This window comes from Hemitrygon akajei, chromosome 8, assembly GCF_048418815.1.
Source record: "Hemitrygon akajei chromosome 8, sHemAka1.3, whole genome shotgun sequence".
NCBI classification, from domain to species: Eukaryota; Metazoa; Chordata; class Chondrichthyes; order Myliobatiformes; family Dasyatidae; genus Hemitrygon; species Hemitrygon akajei.
In genome coordinates, this window is record NC_133131.1 from 164,062,493 (window position 1) to 164,081,247 (window position 18,755).

The 18,755-nt window shown below is 44.0% G+C and overlaps 1 protein-coding gene across 4 annotated transcripts in view; it reads right to left on the minus strand.

Moving 5' to 3' along the window:
• scn5lab (sodium channel, voltage gated, type V-like, alpha b) overlaps positions 1-18,755 on the minus strand; it is a 583,358-nt gene that overhangs the window by 11,778 nt on the left and 552,825 nt on the right. For all 4 annotated transcript variants that reach the window (XM_073054976.1, XM_073054978.1, XM_073054975.1 and 1 more), the window contains 4 exons: positions 15,621-15,674; positions 12,391-12,528; positions 10,491-10,595; positions 7,895-8,165 (listed from right to left, as the gene is read on the minus strand). In XM_073054976.1, the coding sequence (XP_072911077.1) occupies positions 7,895-8,165; positions 10,491-10,595; positions 12,391-12,528; positions 15,621-15,674 (568 nt within the window). The remainder of the gene's footprint in view (positions 1-7,894; positions 8,166-10,490; positions 10,596-12,390; positions 12,529-15,620; positions 15,675-18,755) is intronic.

The window sequence follows — 18,755 nt, forward strand, 5'->3', positions numbered from 1 at the left end:
GATTTTGTTCACGTTGCAACAGGAATGTGAGTGTTGCTGAGGGTGAGGATATCATCGTCTTTATGTGCCGTGTGCTATGATGTGGGCGATCATGGTCTTATCCATAACCATGATTCCTTGGCAAATTTTACTACAGAAGTGGTTTGCCATTGCCTTCTTCTGGGCAGCGTCTTTACAAGATGGCTGACCCCAGCCATTATCAATACTCTTCAGAGATTGTCTGCCTGGTGTCAATGTGGTCGCATAACCAGATCTTGTGACGTGCACCAGCTGCTCATACGACCATCCACTACCTGCTCCCATGGCTTCAAGTGATCCTGATCAGGGGGCTAGGTAGGTGCAACACCTTGACCAAGGGTGACCCACAGACTAGCAGAGGGAAGGAGCACCTTACACCTGCTTTGATAGAGGTGTATCTCTACCCCACCACACCTTATGAGGATATAGACAAATGGAATGTGGGAACTACAGGGCTCAATATGGGAAAAATTGAGGTCATTCATTGAGGGAGGAAACATCAGAGACTTCAGCTGCAAGAATCTGGAGGAATACACAACATCCTGGAGGAACACAGGGCGAAAATGGACGTTCAACATTTGGGGTCAAGTCCCTTCACCTCGTCATAGATCCACCTGTGCCAATGAGATGAAGAGCTTTCACTGCAGTTCAGATCTGAAGTGTCAGCTGACAATTTTCCTTCAGAAATCCTGAGTATTTTTAAATGATGAGTGTTTGGGAAATGTTATTATACAAAGGAATTTGGCTGTCCTTGTATGCAAGTACTTGGAGTATTGTGTTCCTTTCTAGACACCTCATTCATTATAGGAAGGATGTGGAAGCTTTAGAGAGGGTACAGAGGAGACTTAGCAGGATGTTCCCTGGATTAGAGAGCAGGGCTATGAGGACAGGTTGAGCAAGCTTGGGCTTTTCTCCTTGAAGTGCAGGAGGATGATAAGTGACTTAATAGAGGAGTACAAGATGATAAAAGTAATAGATTGAATAGATAGCAAGAGACGTTTTGCAAAATGGCTAATATGAGGGGGCATAATTTTGAGGTAATTGAAGGAAAATTGTAGGGGGTGTGTCAGGTAAGTTTTTTTTACACAGAATGGTTGCTGCGTGGAAAGCGCTGTCTGTGTTGGTGGTAGAAGCAAATACATTAGGAGCATTTATAACATACGACATAGGAGCAGGGTTAGGCCATTTGGCCTATTGAGGCTGCTCTACCATTCAATCACAGCTGATTTAATATTCCTCTCATAACCATTCTCCAACCTTCTCATAATCTTTGACATCCTTACTAATCAAGAATCTATCAACCTCCGCTTTAAGTACATTCAATGACTTGGCCTCCACAGCCGTCCGAAAGTAATTGAAATCCAATGTCCAGGTGAGGCATGCAATTAGGAAAGAGCAAATCTTAGAAATATAGAGAGCTTCGGCCCACAAAGCTGTGCCGAACATGTCCTTACTATAGAAATTGCCTATGGTTACTTTTAGTTCCTTGTAGTCAAAATCTTGAATACAAGGAGCTAAAAAATCAAAGAGCACGTCCACCTCCTATCAGTGAGTGATGTGTTCCAAAGTAATCTTTGATTCCCATTGTGTGCTGGGAACTGGATCAAAATTACAGTAGAACCCCCTTCATCTCATTGGCACAGCTGGCTTTGGCCAAAACCCAGTTTACTCCAATTACTTTTATCTGTTAGTGATCCTGCTGCTTGTGAGGAAGTTATGTTTGAAGTTTTTTGATTTCCATTTGACTAATACAAATGATAATGAGTTTCAGGTGCTCTCTAAATACGACAGAGAGGGAGAAGCCTTTTTATTTACCAAATATAAAAGACAGGTTTGATGTGTTAATTTGTTGAAGCCAATTTGTGTGTGAAAAGATAAAGGTGTAATTATTCTCCATGAGGATATGTTTCTGCTTCCAATAACAATAATGCAATGGCAGTATCTGTGCTGGTGCCACCGTGTTCATAAGGAGGCACAAATTTGGGGTGCTAAAACATCCTCCTGAAAACAAGAGAGGCAACTTCTTCATGCAAAGGGTGGTGAGTATTTGAAAGTTTGAGCGAGCTGGGACTTTTCTCTTTGGAGCAAAGGAGGACAAGTTCAAGACTGGATCAGCAAATTTGTGGATGCCACTGACCTCCATGTCCGCCCTGTCTTGGTCCTTTTAGAAAAGTGAGGGGGGATCTCTTTGAAACCTATTGAATATCGAAAGGCTTTGATAGAGTGGATGTGTTAAGGATATTTCTTGTAGTGGGAGAGTCTAGGACCAGAGGGCACAACCTCAGAAGAAAGGGATGTCCATTTAGAATGGAGATGAGGTGGAATTTCTTTAGCAATAGGGTGGTGAAACTGGAATTTGTTGCCACATGGAGGCCAAGTTGTTGAGTGTATTTAGGTCCGAGGTTGATAGATTTTTGATAAGTCCAGACATGAAAGGTTACGGGGAGAAGGCAGGAGAATAGGGTTGAGAGGGAAATGGATCAGCCGTGATGAAATGGCAGAGCAGACTCGATGGGCCAAATGGCCTAATTCTGCTCCAATTTCTTGTGGTGTTATGGTCTTTCAATATGGATTTGGAAAAGTACTACTTCAAGTCAATAATGCACATGGCAAATACCATGTGCACTTCTGGAAGGATGTCTTCAAGCTAGAAAGGGTGCAGAAAAGATCCACTGGGACAGCACTGATCTGAAGGGGGTTCAGTTATAAGAAGAAGCTAGCTAAACTGGGCTTTTCCCTCTGGAGCATTGGAGGGGGAACAGTGGCATCAAAGAAGTTTATTAAATAATGAGGGACTTAAGACTGTATGATATAAGAGCAGAATTAGGCCATTTAGCCCATCGAGTGCTCAACCACTCCATCATGGCTGATTTATTTTCCCTCTCAATCCCATTCTCTTGACTTCTCACCGTAACCTTTGATGCCCTTACTAATCTAGAAACTATCAACCTTGGCTTTAAATATACCCGATGACTTGACCTCCACAGCTGTCTGTGGCAATGAATTCTACAGATTCACCACATGATTAGACGGTTGCCATCTTTTTCCCAGGGTAGGGGACAGAAAGGGCTCTTCAGTCCATCATGTCTATGCTAATCTGCAGTAAACTTGTTTGCCTGCATTAGGACCATATGCTATAGTGTTGCAAACACAAAGTACACTGCAGATGCTGTGGTCAAATCAACATGTACAAACAAGCTGGATGAACTCAGCAGGTCAGGCAGCATCAGTTGAAATGAGCAGTCAATGTTTCGGGCCGAGACCCTTCGTCAGGATTGAAGAAGGAGAGGGCAGGGGCCCCATAAAGAAAGTGGGGGGAGGGTGGAAAACCAATCAGAGGAAAGATCGAGGGGTGGGGGAGGGGAAGCAGGGAGGGGATAGGTAGGAGGGGTGAAGAAGGAATGTAAGGGGAAAGCACTATGGGTAGTAGAAGAAGGCAGAATCATGAAAGGTGATAGGCAGCTAGAAGAGGAGACAGGGTAAAAGTGGGATGGGAGAAGGGAGAGGGAGGGAATTACCAGAAGTTGGCCACCCTCCCCCCACCTTCTTTATGGGGACCCTGCCCCCTCCTTCTTCAGTCCTGATGAAGGGTCTCAGCCTGAAACATTGACTGCTCATTTCAACGGATGCTGCCTGACCTGTTGAGTTCATCCAGCTTGTTTGTACGTGCTATAGTGTTGATTTGGTCTTATTCCCACAGTTTAGCAAAGATTTCTTCATAAAAGAGAACCAAGAGCATGTGCTCCTTTCCACACCAGGAACTGAGGATTCAGTGGGTGATGGTCAGTGGTGGGTGGTTCAAAGAAGACTGATCTGCTCCTGTCATCTTGTGGGTGAGTTGATTTAATTTGATCTTCCATGTCCTCAATGGATCAGGTCAGATTTAAACAGATTACTCAGCCTGAACATGAGTTTTAGTCAGCATTGGGCTCTGTCCCAAAAACGCAGATCAGCGAAAAAAATCTTAAATTCTCTGCTCCCAATTCAACTATTCACTTGGTGGCCAGTTTAATAGGTACCTTCTGCACCTAATAAAGTGGACACTGAGTGTATGTTTGTGGTCTTCTGCTTCTGTTATCCATCCAGCTCAAGGTTGGACGTGTTGTGCATTTAGAGAAGCTCTTCTGCACTGCACTATTATAACACGTGCTTCTTGAATTACTATCACTTTCCCGTCAGCTTGAACCAGTCTGACCGTTCTCCTCTGACCCTTCTCATTAACAATGTGTTTTCACCCACAGAACCGCTGCTCACTGGATGTGTGTTTTTTTGTTTTTTGCACCACTCTCTGTAAGCACTAGAAAATCCCAGGAGATCTGCAGTTTTTGAGATACTCAAACCACCCCATCTGATACCAATAAATATTCCACGGTTAAAGCCACTTTTCTTCCCCATTCTGATGTTTGGTCCAAACAACAACTGAACCTCTTGACCGTGTCTGCATGCTTTTATGCATTGAGTTGCTGCCACATGATTGACTGATTAAATATTTGCATTAACAAGCAGGTATACATAATAAAGTGGCCACTGAGAAAGGGTAGAGCTATGAGGGAACTTAACAGTGACTCCTTCAAGCTCATTGCAGAAACTGCTTAAATTCTATCTTTTGAGGTCTCTCTTTTTCCTTTTCAGGGTGGATAGGATTCTATCAGAGACCCTAACCTGGTGTTACAGTCAGACTTCAGTTTCTTGCGATGGTGGGACCCACTCCCAGGGACTCATGGCCAGCCGCTTTTCAAAATCTCAAGGATGCGGCCTAGAAGACGAGCGTGCCTTCGGGGTTCCAAGGCTTCGTGGCCCTGAGGACATTTCTAAGCTGATGCTGCTGACTGAAGAGTAGTGGGAGGAAATGGAACATCGGGAACAGAGGATTGGCTGTCGCTCTGTACTCGTTGAATATCTATCTATCTATCTCTTTGATCTCAAGTCAGAGAACTCGGGGGGGGGGGGTGGAAACAACGCAACAGACTTTATCATCACAAATCAGTAAGTTATTTTGTTATGTCTCCTCTCACTGTGAAAAGGGACAGCTCTCTGTCCCTTTATTGGGGAGAGAGAGAGCCTGTGGTATGTTAAACTACTGAGTGAATGATTAGTTTTTGGTGTACTGCAGATCATGGTCTTTCCTGGGAGCTTTGCTATTGCTTGCTTGGAGGGTGGAGGGTGCTGATGTTTTTTTGCTGAAGTAAGTGGGGGGGGGGGGGTCGTTGCTTTGCTGCTGCTTGTGCAGGGGAGGGGGAAGTGGGGGGCTTTGGGATCTAACATTTTTACTGTCACTCATTCTTTGGGACACTCTTCTATTTTCATAGATGTCTGTGAAGAACAAGAATTTCAGGATGTATATTGTATACATTTCTCTGATATTAAATGGAACTATTGAGCTATTGAACTGAGCGTCTATATTTTGTTCATTTTATTTTCAAGTGGCTGAGTTTTTTTCAGACTCTGCTTTAAGTCAGCTGCTTAAAGCACAGGATTTGAAAATAAAGTAAAAAAGAATCTATACACAAAACAATACTTGGAGCAGTAGGGAGAGCGAGAGAGAATAGGACATAGCTGGATTATTATTAAATGAAGCCACTAGACAGTGTAATCATTCTGTGAAGTTGAAGGTCATAGAGAAAACGTTCGGGCAATTGGCTCATAAAGCTTAAAGGTATGATTACAGGATTCTTCAAGAGAAAAGGAGAAAAATAGAGGGCTATGTAGGAGGGATTGATCTTACAGTAGGTTAAAAAGTTAGCACAGTATCATGGGCTGAATGGCCTGTACTGTGCTGCTTTAAAAAAAATGGTTGGACAGACTTGGGTTGTGCTTCCTAGAATATTGGAGGCTGAGGAGGAGTCCTGATAGAGGATTTTAAAATGATATGAGGTGTAGAGAGCGTACTTTTCCCTAGTGTGGAAATATCAAACACCAGAGAACATGCCTTAAGGTTAAAGGGAAGAACAAATAAACTCTTCTTGGGCTTCCAGCCAGGTTCAGGTATTGATTTTAACCGATGTTTCATTGACAAACTCTGCCATCTTCATCAGGGATGATGCCTTAGGCATGTCTAGATGTCTAGTCTAGTGGTATTTATACCCCCATTGTCCGTCCCTCCTGATTGGTTCGTTCTTATTCAATTAGGTCGACGAGGGTATAAATACTACCAGACTAGACATGCCTAGGCATCATCCCTGATGAAGGTGGCAGAGTTTGTCATCGAAATGTCAGTTAAAGTGGATACCTGTACCCAGCTGGAAGCCCGCTATGAGTTTATTCATCATATATGCCGGGAAAGCACTAGATCCTTTTTTAAAGGGGAGAAGTTTAAAAGTAATGTGAGAAGCAATTTTTTTTTACACAGAGGGTGGTTGGAATAGGTTACCAGGGGTGGTGATGAAAGCAGTTGGTTTGGTGGGGCTTCTAGATAGAGCCATAGAACACTGCAGCATAGAAACAGACCTTTCAGTCCATCCAGTGCATGCCAAACTATTAATCTCCCAGTGCTGCACCTGGACCATAGCCATCTAAACCCCTCCCATCCACGTCTCTATCCAAACTTCTCTTAGGCACGAGATTATAAAAGGAATGGAACAATGGCTGATAGCCTCTGAGAGACAGCATGATCATATCTGGAAAATCAGTGGACTTCTCAGCAAATCATTTGAGATGGATGTATTGGCTCAAACTCCAGAATTAAATTATTGGCCAGCACAGTAGTGTAGCAGTTAGCACAGTGTTATTTCAGCGCCAATGACCCGGGTTCAATTCCATTGCTGTCTGTAAGCAGTGTTAATGTTCTCCCTGTGACCACATGTGTGTCCTCCCAAATTAGGTTAATTGTATGGAATTGAGCTGAGCTGGAGGGCCTCATACTGTGGTGTATTCCTAAATCTAAATCCAAAATATGCACTCTGAAGTTCAAGGAAGGGATAAAAAGAAAAGTGGCTTATGATCAGCCTTTCCAGCGAGCAGTTTACGATAACCATAATAAATAGGATTTAAAATTAGAATACCACATATTTCAGAATATGATGGTGCATAAAACCCATAAGAGGCTCCGGTTCATAATGGAGTTTTATCTCTAAATAAGCAAATACACTCAGTAGCCACTTTATTAGGTGCAGGAGTGGAACCCGGTGTAGCCCGTCCATGGTTTGATGTGTTTATGCAGTCAGGGAAGCTATTCTGCACACCACTGGTGTAATGCATAGTTCTGTGGGTTATTATCACCTTCCTGTCAGATTGAACCAGCCCAGCCATTCTCCTCTGACCTCTCTCATTAACAAAACATTTTCACTCATAGAACTGCTGTCCGCCGGATGTATTTTGTTTCTCTTGCACCACTCTTTGTAAATTGTAGAGACTGATGTGTGTAAAAATCCCAGGAGACTTTCTGAGGTACTCAAACCACCCCATCTGGCACCAACAATCATTCCACAGTCAAAGTGACTTAGATCACATTTCTTCCCCCATTTTGATGTTTGTTCTGAACAACAACTGAACCTCTTGACTGTGTCTGCATGCTTTTATGCATTGAGTTGCTGCCACATGATTGGCTGATTAGATATTTGTATTAACAAGTAGGGGTACAGGTGTGCCTAATAAAATGGCCACTGAGTGTAAATCCCTTATTATCACTGATTCTGATTCTATTCCTCAGAAAAATGGCAACAATGAAGGGAGCTTTGGTCTTGTACCTCATCTGGAAGATGCCATTAGAGGACTTGCTTCATGTGTCAGATGAATGACCCAATATGGGAACATCAAAAGGTTTCATGAACTCAAAGTCACTCTAAAACTAAGAATGGTGGGCTGAGTGGAGGCACATTGGACCTGAACACACAGAGAGTTGGGTGAAGAATTAATCCCGAGCCCGGTTCATACCCACCGATAACGGAGAGGATCACCACCACAAAATCAAATATGTTCCAGCCAATCGTGAAGAAGTAGTGCCGCAGGGCGATGATCTTCAGCGCGCACTCGGAGGTGAAGATCGCAATGAAAATGACGTTGATAATGAAGAGGATCCTCTCCATGTGGGGGTTCATTTCATCCGTCTCCACCATCATCGTCACCATGTTGAGGCAGATCAGGATCATGATGATGATGTCGAAGGCTTGCTTTGTGACTAGATCGAAGATCAGTCCTTGGAATTTATTCTGGAAAGTTGAAAGGAAGAACAAAGAGGGATGACATCTCAGCGATGGTAAAGAGCAACAGACACAAAATGCTGGAGGAACTCAGCAGGTCAGGCAGCGTCTATGGAGATGCATAAACAGTTAATGTTTCAGGCAGAGACCCAACACAATAAACATAAATGCATAAGATAGTTTACGTACATAGATTGATTGTACATCTATTAAATGACACTAGACACAGGAGTGTCTGTTCATAAGGTGACTGACAGGAAGTGATAAAGTAGTGGTGGTGGGGGAGGTGCTGATCAGCCTTACTGCTTGGAGAAAGTAACTGTTTTTGAGTCTGGTGATCCTGGCATGGATGGTCCTGGCCTTCTCCCTGAAGGGAGTGGGACAAACAGTCCATGAATACGGTGGATGGGATCCTTCATGATATTTACAAGAAATCCTGCAGATGCTGGAAATCCAGAGCAACACACACAAAATGCTGAAGGAACTCCCCAGGTCAGGCAGCATCTATGGAAATGAATAAACAGTTGACATTTTGGTTCGAGACCCTTCTTCAGGGCTGGAAAGGAAGGGGGGAGATACCAGAATAAAAAGGTGGGAGGAGGGGAAGGATGGCAGCCTAGAAGGTGATATGTGAAGCCAGGTATGTGGGGGAGGAGTGATGAAGTAAGAAGCTGGGAGGTGATAGGTGGAAAAGGTAAAGGGCTGGAGATAAAGGAATCTGATAAGACAGGAGAGTGAATCGGGGGGGGGGGGAGAAAAGAAAGGAGGAGGAGGAGGAGCACTGGGGGAGGGGATAGGCAGCTGAGGAGAAGAGGTAAGAGGCCAGAGTGGGAAAATGAAGAAGAGGGAAGAGGGAGGGTAAAATTACTGGAAAGAAAAATCGATATTAATGCCATCAGGTTGGAGGCGGCCCAGACGGAATATGAGTCGTTGCTCCTCAAACCTGAGAGTGGCCTCATCCTGGCAGAAGAGGAGGCCATGGACCTACATGTTGGAACAGGAATGGCAATAGGAATTCAAATGTTCGGCTACCGGGAAATTCCACTTATTGTGGATGAAGTTGAGCTGCTCGACAAAGCAGTCTCCTTATCTACATTGGGTTTCAGCAAAGTAGAGGAAGCTGTTTTGGGAGCACTGGATACAGTAAGTGACCCCAAAATATTCACAGGTGAAGTGTTGCCTCACCTTGAAGGACTGGGGTCCTAAATGGAGATGAGGGAGGAGGTGACTGGACTAGTTTAGCAGGGGACTTGCTGCAGTTTTCCTCACGTTAAAGTGGAAATCTGTCCACTAGTTGCATCAGGTCACCCTGCAAATTTATCAACTGCTTTCATTTCAATGGAAGGTTGGCTTCGACAGAGTGATGTTACATTTCAGGTAATTTATGCTTTTTAATACATTGGGACAAATGCAGATTTATTTTTTTAATAGATAGGGTGGATGTGGAGAGCATGTTTTCTATGGTGGGGCATACAGGACACAACCTCAAAACTGAGGGGTGGCCTTTAGAACAGAAGTAAGGAGGAGTTTTTTAGGCAAAGTGTAGTAAATCTGTGGAATGCTCTGCCACAGACTGCGGTGGAGGCCAGGTCCTTGAGTATATTTAAGGTCAACGTTGATCATTTCCTGATTGGGTAGGCATCAAAGGATATGGCAAGAAGGCAGGTGTATGGGGTGAAGTGGGATCCGGGATCAGCCATGATGGAATGGTGGAGCAGACTCGATGGGCTGAATGGCCTAATTATGCTCCTATGTCTTATGGTTTATGGGAAAACCTAACTACTTAATTCTTAATTTAAACATGTTTAATTGTTTTGCACATTTTGGAATTTTAGCGTATTTTTTTAAATATCCGTATTTTAGCAAACTATTCAGTAGCCTGATTAATTTTTAATAGATTTTCTATATTTCTCAATGCTTGTGCCAAAGCCAATGCCTTTGCCCAGCGCAGAAATGGCTAATATGAAAGGGCATAATTTTGAGGTGATTGGAGGAAAGTATAGAGGGGATGTCACAGGTAGGTCTTTTACACAGAAATCGATGGGTGCTTGGAATGCGTTGCTGGGGTGGTGGTAGAGGCAGGCACATTGGAGACATTTAAGGGATTCTTAGATTGGCCCATGGATGATTGAAAAATTGAAAGGCTATGCAGGAGTGAAGTGTTAGATTGATCTTGGAGTTGGTTAAAAGGTCAGCTCAACATCATGGGTTGAAAGGCCTGTACAGTGCTGTACTGTTCTATGTTCTATGTTGTGAATGTTAGAGGCAATCAGAACTATTCAAAGCTATTGATGGATTTGACAGATGGTTATGCTTTAGTATCAGGGCTCCTACCAATGGCCTTGGGATGGGTTTCTGTGGCTTCTTTGAGCCCAGTTTTTTCATGGCGTTGTAGTATTTCTTCTGCTCCTCTGTCATGAAGATGTCCTGACCACCTAAGTACAGGGAAGAAACAGACACTGTTATTTTTCTCGAAGACACTGTCAGTTTATTCTTGGCATTACTCCACTACAGTCCATGTAACAGGAGAACTTGCACTACCCCCATACCACCTCTGTAACACTTGTTACACAGGCGGAATCAGAAGATGGTTTGCAAGGATAGAATGATGAGGCTTTAGAGTATTTGAGCAGTATTGAACCCTTTATCTAAGAAAATATATGCTGGCAATGGAGAGGGTCCACAGTAGGTTCCCAAGAATGATCCCAGGAATGAAAAGGTTAAAATATGAGGAGAGTTTGATGACTCTGGCCCTTTACTCACTGGAGTTTAGATGAATGAAGGGTATTTCATTGGAACCTACCGAATATTGAAGTGTAAGTGGAGAGGATGCTTTCTATAACAAGGGAGTCTAGGACCAGAGGACACGGCCTCAGAATAGCGGGATGTCCATTTAGAACGAAGATGAGAAGGAATTTCTTCAGCCAGGGTGTGGTGAATTTGTGGAATTCATTACCACAGATGGCACTGGAATCCAAGTCATTGGGTGTATTTAAGGTAGATGTCGATGGGTTTTTGATTAATCAAAATGTCAAAGGTTATGGGGAGAAGGCAGGAGAATGGGGTTGAGAAGGATAATAAATCAGCCATGATTGAATGGCAGAGCAGACTTGATGGGCCAAATGGCCTAATTCTGCTCTGATGTCTTATGGTCTTATTATTGGGAGCTGGAGCGTCTGTGGGCTTGCACTGTTCACTCGATACTGACCAACAGAGTCCAGGCTGACAAACAAACAGTGAAGAGCCTGGCACCTCCGCTGAGCTGTCTAGTGGTGTTTGGTTCAATGAAATCATTACTTTGTGACCACCTAGAGAAATGCTCCCTCTAATTTGTAATGACCAGTACGTACAAAAACCTTGTGCTGTGCAATTTTTTTTACCCAGTGACAACAACATGTGCACGCTGAATAATTTCTTCAATAAAAACTGTATAAATAAGCCGGTTCTAAAATCTGCAGACAAACCATCACAAACCCCACATTGTCAATTGTGTACAATTGTTAAATATACTTGTCAGCGAGGTAGAGGGTGACAACCTTTTATGGACAGTTTAAATTCCTTTGCGCACTAGTAGCACAAGATGTGTGTGTGTGCACATACGCACTGCCTTGGAGAGAACAGGTCTTGGAGCTAAAGGCTGTGGATGACATCAGCAGGTTCTTAGCTGCTGACTGTAAAACAACTCTCCATCAGTGTTGCTTCTGGCCACTCTTGTCTAAGCACTCACAACACTTGGAATATTGTGTTCAGTTCCGATCACCTCATCATAGGAAGAATGTGGAAGCTATAGATGGGGTGCAAAGGAGACTTACCAGGATGCTGCCTGAATTGGAGAATATGTCTCATGGGGATAGGTTGAGTGAGCTGGGGCTTTTCGCTTTGAAGTGAAGGAGGAGGCTTGATAGAAGTTTACAAGAGGTAGATATGTTAGGGAGTTTTAGATTGGCAGATCGATAAAACAGAAATGCAAGGTTATGTGGGAAGGAATGGTTAGATTGATCTTGAATAGGTTAAAAGGTTGAAACAACATCGTGGGCTGAAGGGCCTGTACTCTCTTATTCTGTTCTATGTTTTATGCTCTATTACTTGTGTGTTGTGCTGTAACCAGCACAGAATGCGCTCTGCAGCATATACAGGATGCCCTTTCATCTACATCTCTTTCCAACGGTCATCTAAGCCATCTGGCCAACCCAAGGAAAACTTAAAACCGTTCAAGTTGAGATCTGGTACTTATCTTTTTCTTCTGCTGGTTGAAGTTATCAATGATGACACCGATGAAGAGGTTCAAGGTGAAGAATGAGCCGAATATGATGAATATCACGAAGTAGACGTACATGTATGTGTTGATCTCGTACTCGGGCTGCTCACCGATCTGGACAAGGATAAAGGCACTAAAGGTTAGCAGGGCTTGGGGATGGAAGCAACTCAGTGGTTGGTGTGTATAATATTTCAGTAATATTTGAGTAATCTTGTGTATATATTGTTCCTTATTTAAATAATTCATTATGGGTTATATGTATTAATACATAAATTGCATATGTCATCATACTACCATGCTTGTTCAAAGTAAAATATGAATTTAAACTCATATTTCGGACTCCCATGTCTTCCTTTGAATTAGTTTAATGTTTTGAATTTACAAAACTAACAAGTAGGATCAGCACATTCAGATCTGAAGAGGCCTTCTCCCCTAGGCGGTCCTGCATTGACAATGCTGGTAACTTGACGATGGCCTTGTGGTCTAAACACTGAGTTTATACCATAAGACCATGAGGCATAGAAGCAGAATGAGGCCATTCAGCTCGTTGAGTCTGTTCCACTATTCCATCGTGGCTGATTTGTTTTAGCCGTATTCTCCTGCCTTCTCCCTGTAATCTTTGACGTCCCTATTAATCAAGGACCTGTCAACTTCCACTTTACATGTACCCAATGTCTTGGCCTCCATAGCCATTTGAGACAATAAATTCCACAGATTTACCAACTTCTGACTACAGAAGTTCCTCCTCATGTCTGTTCTAAAGGGATGTCCTTCTATTGTGAGATTGTGCCCTCTGTACCTAGACTCCCCTCACTATATCAAACATCCTCTCCACATCCACTCTATCCAGAACTTTCAATATTCGACAGGTTTCAATGAGCTTCTCTCTCATTCTTCCAATTCCAGTGAGTACGGGCAGAGTCATCAAGCGCTTCTCATACATTAACCCTTCCATTTCCAGGATCATTCTCGTGAACCTCCTCTGGACCTTCTCCTTTCTTAGATATGGGGCTTAAAACTGCTCACAGTTCTCCAAATGTGATCTGACCAATAGCTTATAAAGCCTCAGCATTACATTCTTGCTTTTATATTCTAGTCCTCCTCGTTGATGCTAACATTGCATTTGCCTTCCTTACCACTGACTCGGCCTGGAAATTAAACGACAGAATCCTGCACGTAAACTCTCAGATCCCTTTGCACACTCTCCACTGATGCTGCCCGGCTGGCAGAGTTCATCCAGCATTTTGGTTTTGGCTTCAGTTTGTAAGGATGTGGATGTTTAGGAGAAGAGCACGCAGTACTCTTGTGGCAGCACAGTACTTTAGTGGTTAGTGTGACATTATTACAGTGCCAGTGATATGAGTTCGATTCCCACTGCTGTGGGTTTCCTCCAGGTTCCTCCCATGTTCCAAAAGCGTGTGGGTTAATAGGTTAAATGGTTACTTGGCGCGGGCTTATTGGGCTGGAAGGCGCTGTTTCTATGCTGTATCTCTAAGTAATAAGAATCAGAAGAGCTTCGCCAGGACGTTGCTTGGAATATTAGGGAATATTTGCTATATGGGACAGTGGAAGTTTTCCTCTGGAGCATTGAAGGCTGAGAGGAGACCCACTAAAAGTAAATAAGATTATTACAGGTCTAGACAGAGCACATACTGTCTTTTTTCCTGGGTGGAAATGGCAATTAGCAGAGGGAATGTTTAAAGGAGATGTGTGGGGTTAGTTTTTTTACACAGAGAGTGGTGAGCGTCTGGAGCATGCAGTCAGACGTGGAGGAGGCAGACGTGATAATGGCATTTAGACAGGTCATCCAGGGAATGGACGGTTTGGACTATGTACAGGCAGGCATCATGTTCGTGTTAGCGTCATGTTTTGCTCTGGCAGCTCACTATTTTGCTCTCACCGCACTGTTTTCCGCTCTTTTTGCACTACTCATTTACTTCCTCTCATCGTCATCGTGGTTATGTGCTGTGTCGTATGACGTAGGCGATTACGATCCAAGGGTAGTGCGGGGGTAACCTGAAAATGTGGCCACACTTGCAGCGCCAACGTAGCACGCCCACAACTTACTGACCCTTTGGAATGTGGGAGGAAACTGGAGCACCATCGTTATCATTATGTGCCGTTTCGTTGATTTAGGCGATCATGGTCTCATGACCATGATTGTTCTTGGCAAATTTTTTCTACAGAAGTGGTTTGCCATTGCCTTCTTCTGGGCAGTGTCTTTACAAGACTGGTGACCCCAGCCATTATCGATACTCGATACTCTTCAGAAGTTATCTGCCTGTCATCAGTGGTCACATAACCAGGACTTGTGACGTGCACCGGCTGTTCATATGACCATCCACCACCTGGTCCCATGGCTTCACCTGATCCTGATCGGGTGGGGGGGGGGTGGTTCAGCAGGTGCTACACCTTGTCCAAGGGTGACTTGCAGGCTAGCGGAGGGAAGAAGCACCTTACACCTCCTTTAGTAGAGATGTATCTCTGCCCTGACACCCAATATTTTTTCTATATTTCTCATTCGCTGAGTAGGCTACGGTCAATTATGGATAACTCTGAACATCCTCTACATAGCACCATCCAGAGACAGAGAAGCAGTTTCAGCGACAGGTTACTATCGATGCAATGCTCCTCAGACAGGATGAAGAGGTCAATACTCCCCAATGCCATTAGGCTTTACAATTCAACCGCCAGGACTTAAGAACTTTTTAAAAGCTATTATTAATGCTTTTTGAGATAGTGATTTAGATGCATATCATATTCTTTACTGAGTTAAGTATTGTATGTAATTAGTTTTGCTACAACAAGTGTATGGGACATTGGAAAAAAAGTTGAATTTCCCCATGGGGATGAATAAAGTATCTATCTATCTATCTATCTATCTATTCTAACATTTAGTAATTTTCAATGTATTACACCATATTGCTGCCGCAAGACAACAAATTTCATGAGGATGTCAGTGATAAAAAACCTGATTCTGATCTGCCTAGCACAGAGATCATGGGCTGAAAGGTCTGTTGCCATGCTGTGCCGTTCTCTGGTTTAGTTGCAGATTAATGTGCTTCACTGACTTAGAAATAGCAGCTAATCCCTCGCTGTGACTGGGTCAAAGCTTCCTACTCAGCAAACCGCCCTCCCACAGACCACAACAGTCCTCTCATCACCTTTGAAGCTGGTGCAGAACAACACAATGACAAATTTCTTACATTTCTTGAGTCAACGGCCGCATACATTATCTTCATCCAGCCTTTGAAGGTTGCCTGGAAAAGAGGAAAGGTTGATTAAAAAGACGTTGATTACACTTCCACTCCACCCCAGTCCTTAATCATCAGAAAACCAGACCTTCGGAAACCCTGGAAGTCAATCAGAAGTTGAGACTCGATGTCCAGAATGGGCACAGCCTCGGAATAGACGTACATCCCTTTAGAACAACGACGAGGAGGGATTTCTGTGTTACTCTGCTGAGCATTGTGGGTTTGCATGTCGGCACTGGAATGTGTGGCAACACTTGCAGGCTGCCCCCAGCACAGCCTTCAGCTGTGTTGCTTGTTAACACAAATAATGCATCTCATTGTATGTTTTGATGTACAAGTGATAAATAAATGAATCTGAATCAGAACAGGAACATAAACTATACCCTTAGTAGCCATTTTATTAGGTACACCTGTAACATCTGCTCGATAATATCAATATCTAATCAGCCAATCGTGTGGTAGCAACTCAATGCAGACATGGTCAAGAGGTTCAGTTGTTGTTCAGACCAAACATCAGAATGGGGAAGAACACAAAAATACAACTGCAGATGCTGTGGATCAAAGAATACGTACACAACGCTGGAAGAACTCAGCAGGTCAGGCAGCATCCGTGAGAAAAGAGTAGCCAACGTTTTGGGCCGAGACCCTTCATCAGGAATGGGGGGGAAAAGAGGGCCGAAGCCCAGTAATAGAGATAGGGGAGGGGGTAGGGCCTAGAGGCACCCTAGGGAAGAAATGGGGAAGAAATTTGAATTTGACCGTGGAATGATTGTTGGTGCCAGATGGGATGATTTGAATATCTCAGAAACTGCTGATCTCCTGAGATATTCATGCACGACAGAGTGTAGAGTTTATTGATGATGGAGGGATAGATAAATGAACATCAGTGAGCGGCAATTCTCTGGGTGAAAATACCTTGTTAATGAGAGAGATCGGAGGAAAATGGCCAGACTGGTTCAAGCTGACAGAAAGTTGTTAGTAACTCAAATAACCACACATTACAACAGTGATGTGCAGAAGAGCATCTCTGAATGCACAACACATTGAACCTTCAAGTGGATGGGCTGCAGGAGCAGAAGACCAGGAACGTACACTCAGTGGCCACTCTATTGGGCATGGGAGATAAGTGATAAAGTGGTCACTGAGTGTAGGAGTGGGAATAGGTAACTTGGCGCTTCCACATGCTCAATACAGTATGACCGATCCTCTCTCAATAACATGTTTTTGCTCTATCTTCATGCCCATCGACGACTTCTGTGTCTAGAATTTATCCATCAAGGTTGTAAATAAAATCAGTGACTTGGCTTCCACAGCTTTCAGTGTCAGAGGTTTACCAGTCACTGAATGGGTGAAACTCCACGTCTCAGTTCCGAACCTCTTGCCTTGTAACCTGAGACCATGACTCCCCTTCTGAGCTCACTTCACCCCAATCACAATTTTCAATTCCATTTCTAACTCCTCAACAACTGGAGAACACATGGAGCTTGCTGTCATTCTCCCTCCTCACTCCTCTCATTTTCCATTCCTCATTCTGGTTCCCCTCTCAGCCCCTTTTCCTCACCTATTCATCACCTCCCTCTGGTTCCCCCCATCCTTCCCTTTCCTCATTGGTCAAATGTTCTCCACTACCAGATCACTTCTTCAGCCCCTCCCAGCTTCTTACTTCACCACCCCCCTCCCCTCAGCCAGCCACCTTGCCCCTCACCTGCCAGCTTGTACTCCTTCCTCCCTCTGCCATCTTATTCCGGCTTCTTACACCTTCCTTTCCGGTCCTGGTGAAGGTCCTTGGCCTGAAATGTCGACAGTTTGTTCCGCTCTATAAATGCTGCCTGATCTCTCCTAGCACTTTGTGCGTCTTGCTCAAGATTTCCAGCACCTGCAGAATCTCTTGTGTCTGTGTCAAATGGAGCTGCCATTCTGGCATGCAGCAAGATTCTCCCCTAGGCCAACAAGTGGCAAATAACATTCACACCACAGACACGTGAGACAATCGCTCTCTTCATTGAGAGGAAATCTAACCACCTAGTCCAGACATTCATTGCCATTACCTCAGGGAATCATGGTTGGGAAAAGGGGCAGGGAGAGGGGAGGGAGCGAGAAGCACTAGAGAGGCATTCTGTAATGATACATAAACTGACCTTGGCTGGTGTCTCAGGGTTGGGTGTGTCTGCACCCGTGCCAAAACCCATCCCTGGCACTCCTTCTCTGCCATCTGTCCCACACTCCACCTGTGGCGCTCCACCCTCACCATCCCAACATCCTTTACTCCTGCCAGATTTACAAACTCCATGTTGACAAATACAGTACTGTGCAAAAGTCTTGGGCACCCTAGCTATATGCTTAGACTTTTTTTGCACGGAACGGTATGTATATGAGCTAGCTTAAGTATTTATATGGATTGTGTTATTATTATTGTGTTTCTCATCTTGACGTGTTTGTTTTTATGCTGCATCAGATCCGGAGTCACAATTATTTCATTCTCCTTTACACTCGTGTACTGGAAATTACATTAAATAATCTTGAATCTTGAAGCAGAATTTACAATTTACACCAAGGGAAATTGACAGCAGTCAATTAGCCTACCAAATTACACATCCTTGGGATGCGGTGGGGGGGTGGGGGGGTAGGAACCATAGTATAGAACATAGAACATAGAACAATACAGCACATTACAGGCCCTTCGGCCCATAATGTTGTGCTGACCTTCAAACCCTGCCTCCCATATAACCCCCCACCTTAAATTCCTCCATATACCTGTCTAGCGGTCTCTTAAATTTCACTAGTGTATCTGCCTCCACAACTGACTCAGGCAGTGCATTCCACGCACCAACCACTCTCAGAGTGAAAAACCTTCCTCTAATATCCCCCTTGAACTTCCCTCCCCTTACCTTAAAGCCATGTCCTCTTGTACTGAGCAGTGGTGCCCTGGGGAAGAGGCACTGGCTGTCCACTCTGTCTATTCCTCTTAATATCTTGTACACCTCTATCATGTCTCCTCTCATCCTCCTTCTCTCCAAAGAGTAAAGCCCTAGCTCCCTTAATCTCTGATCATAATCCATACTCTCTAAACCAGGCAGCATGCTGGTA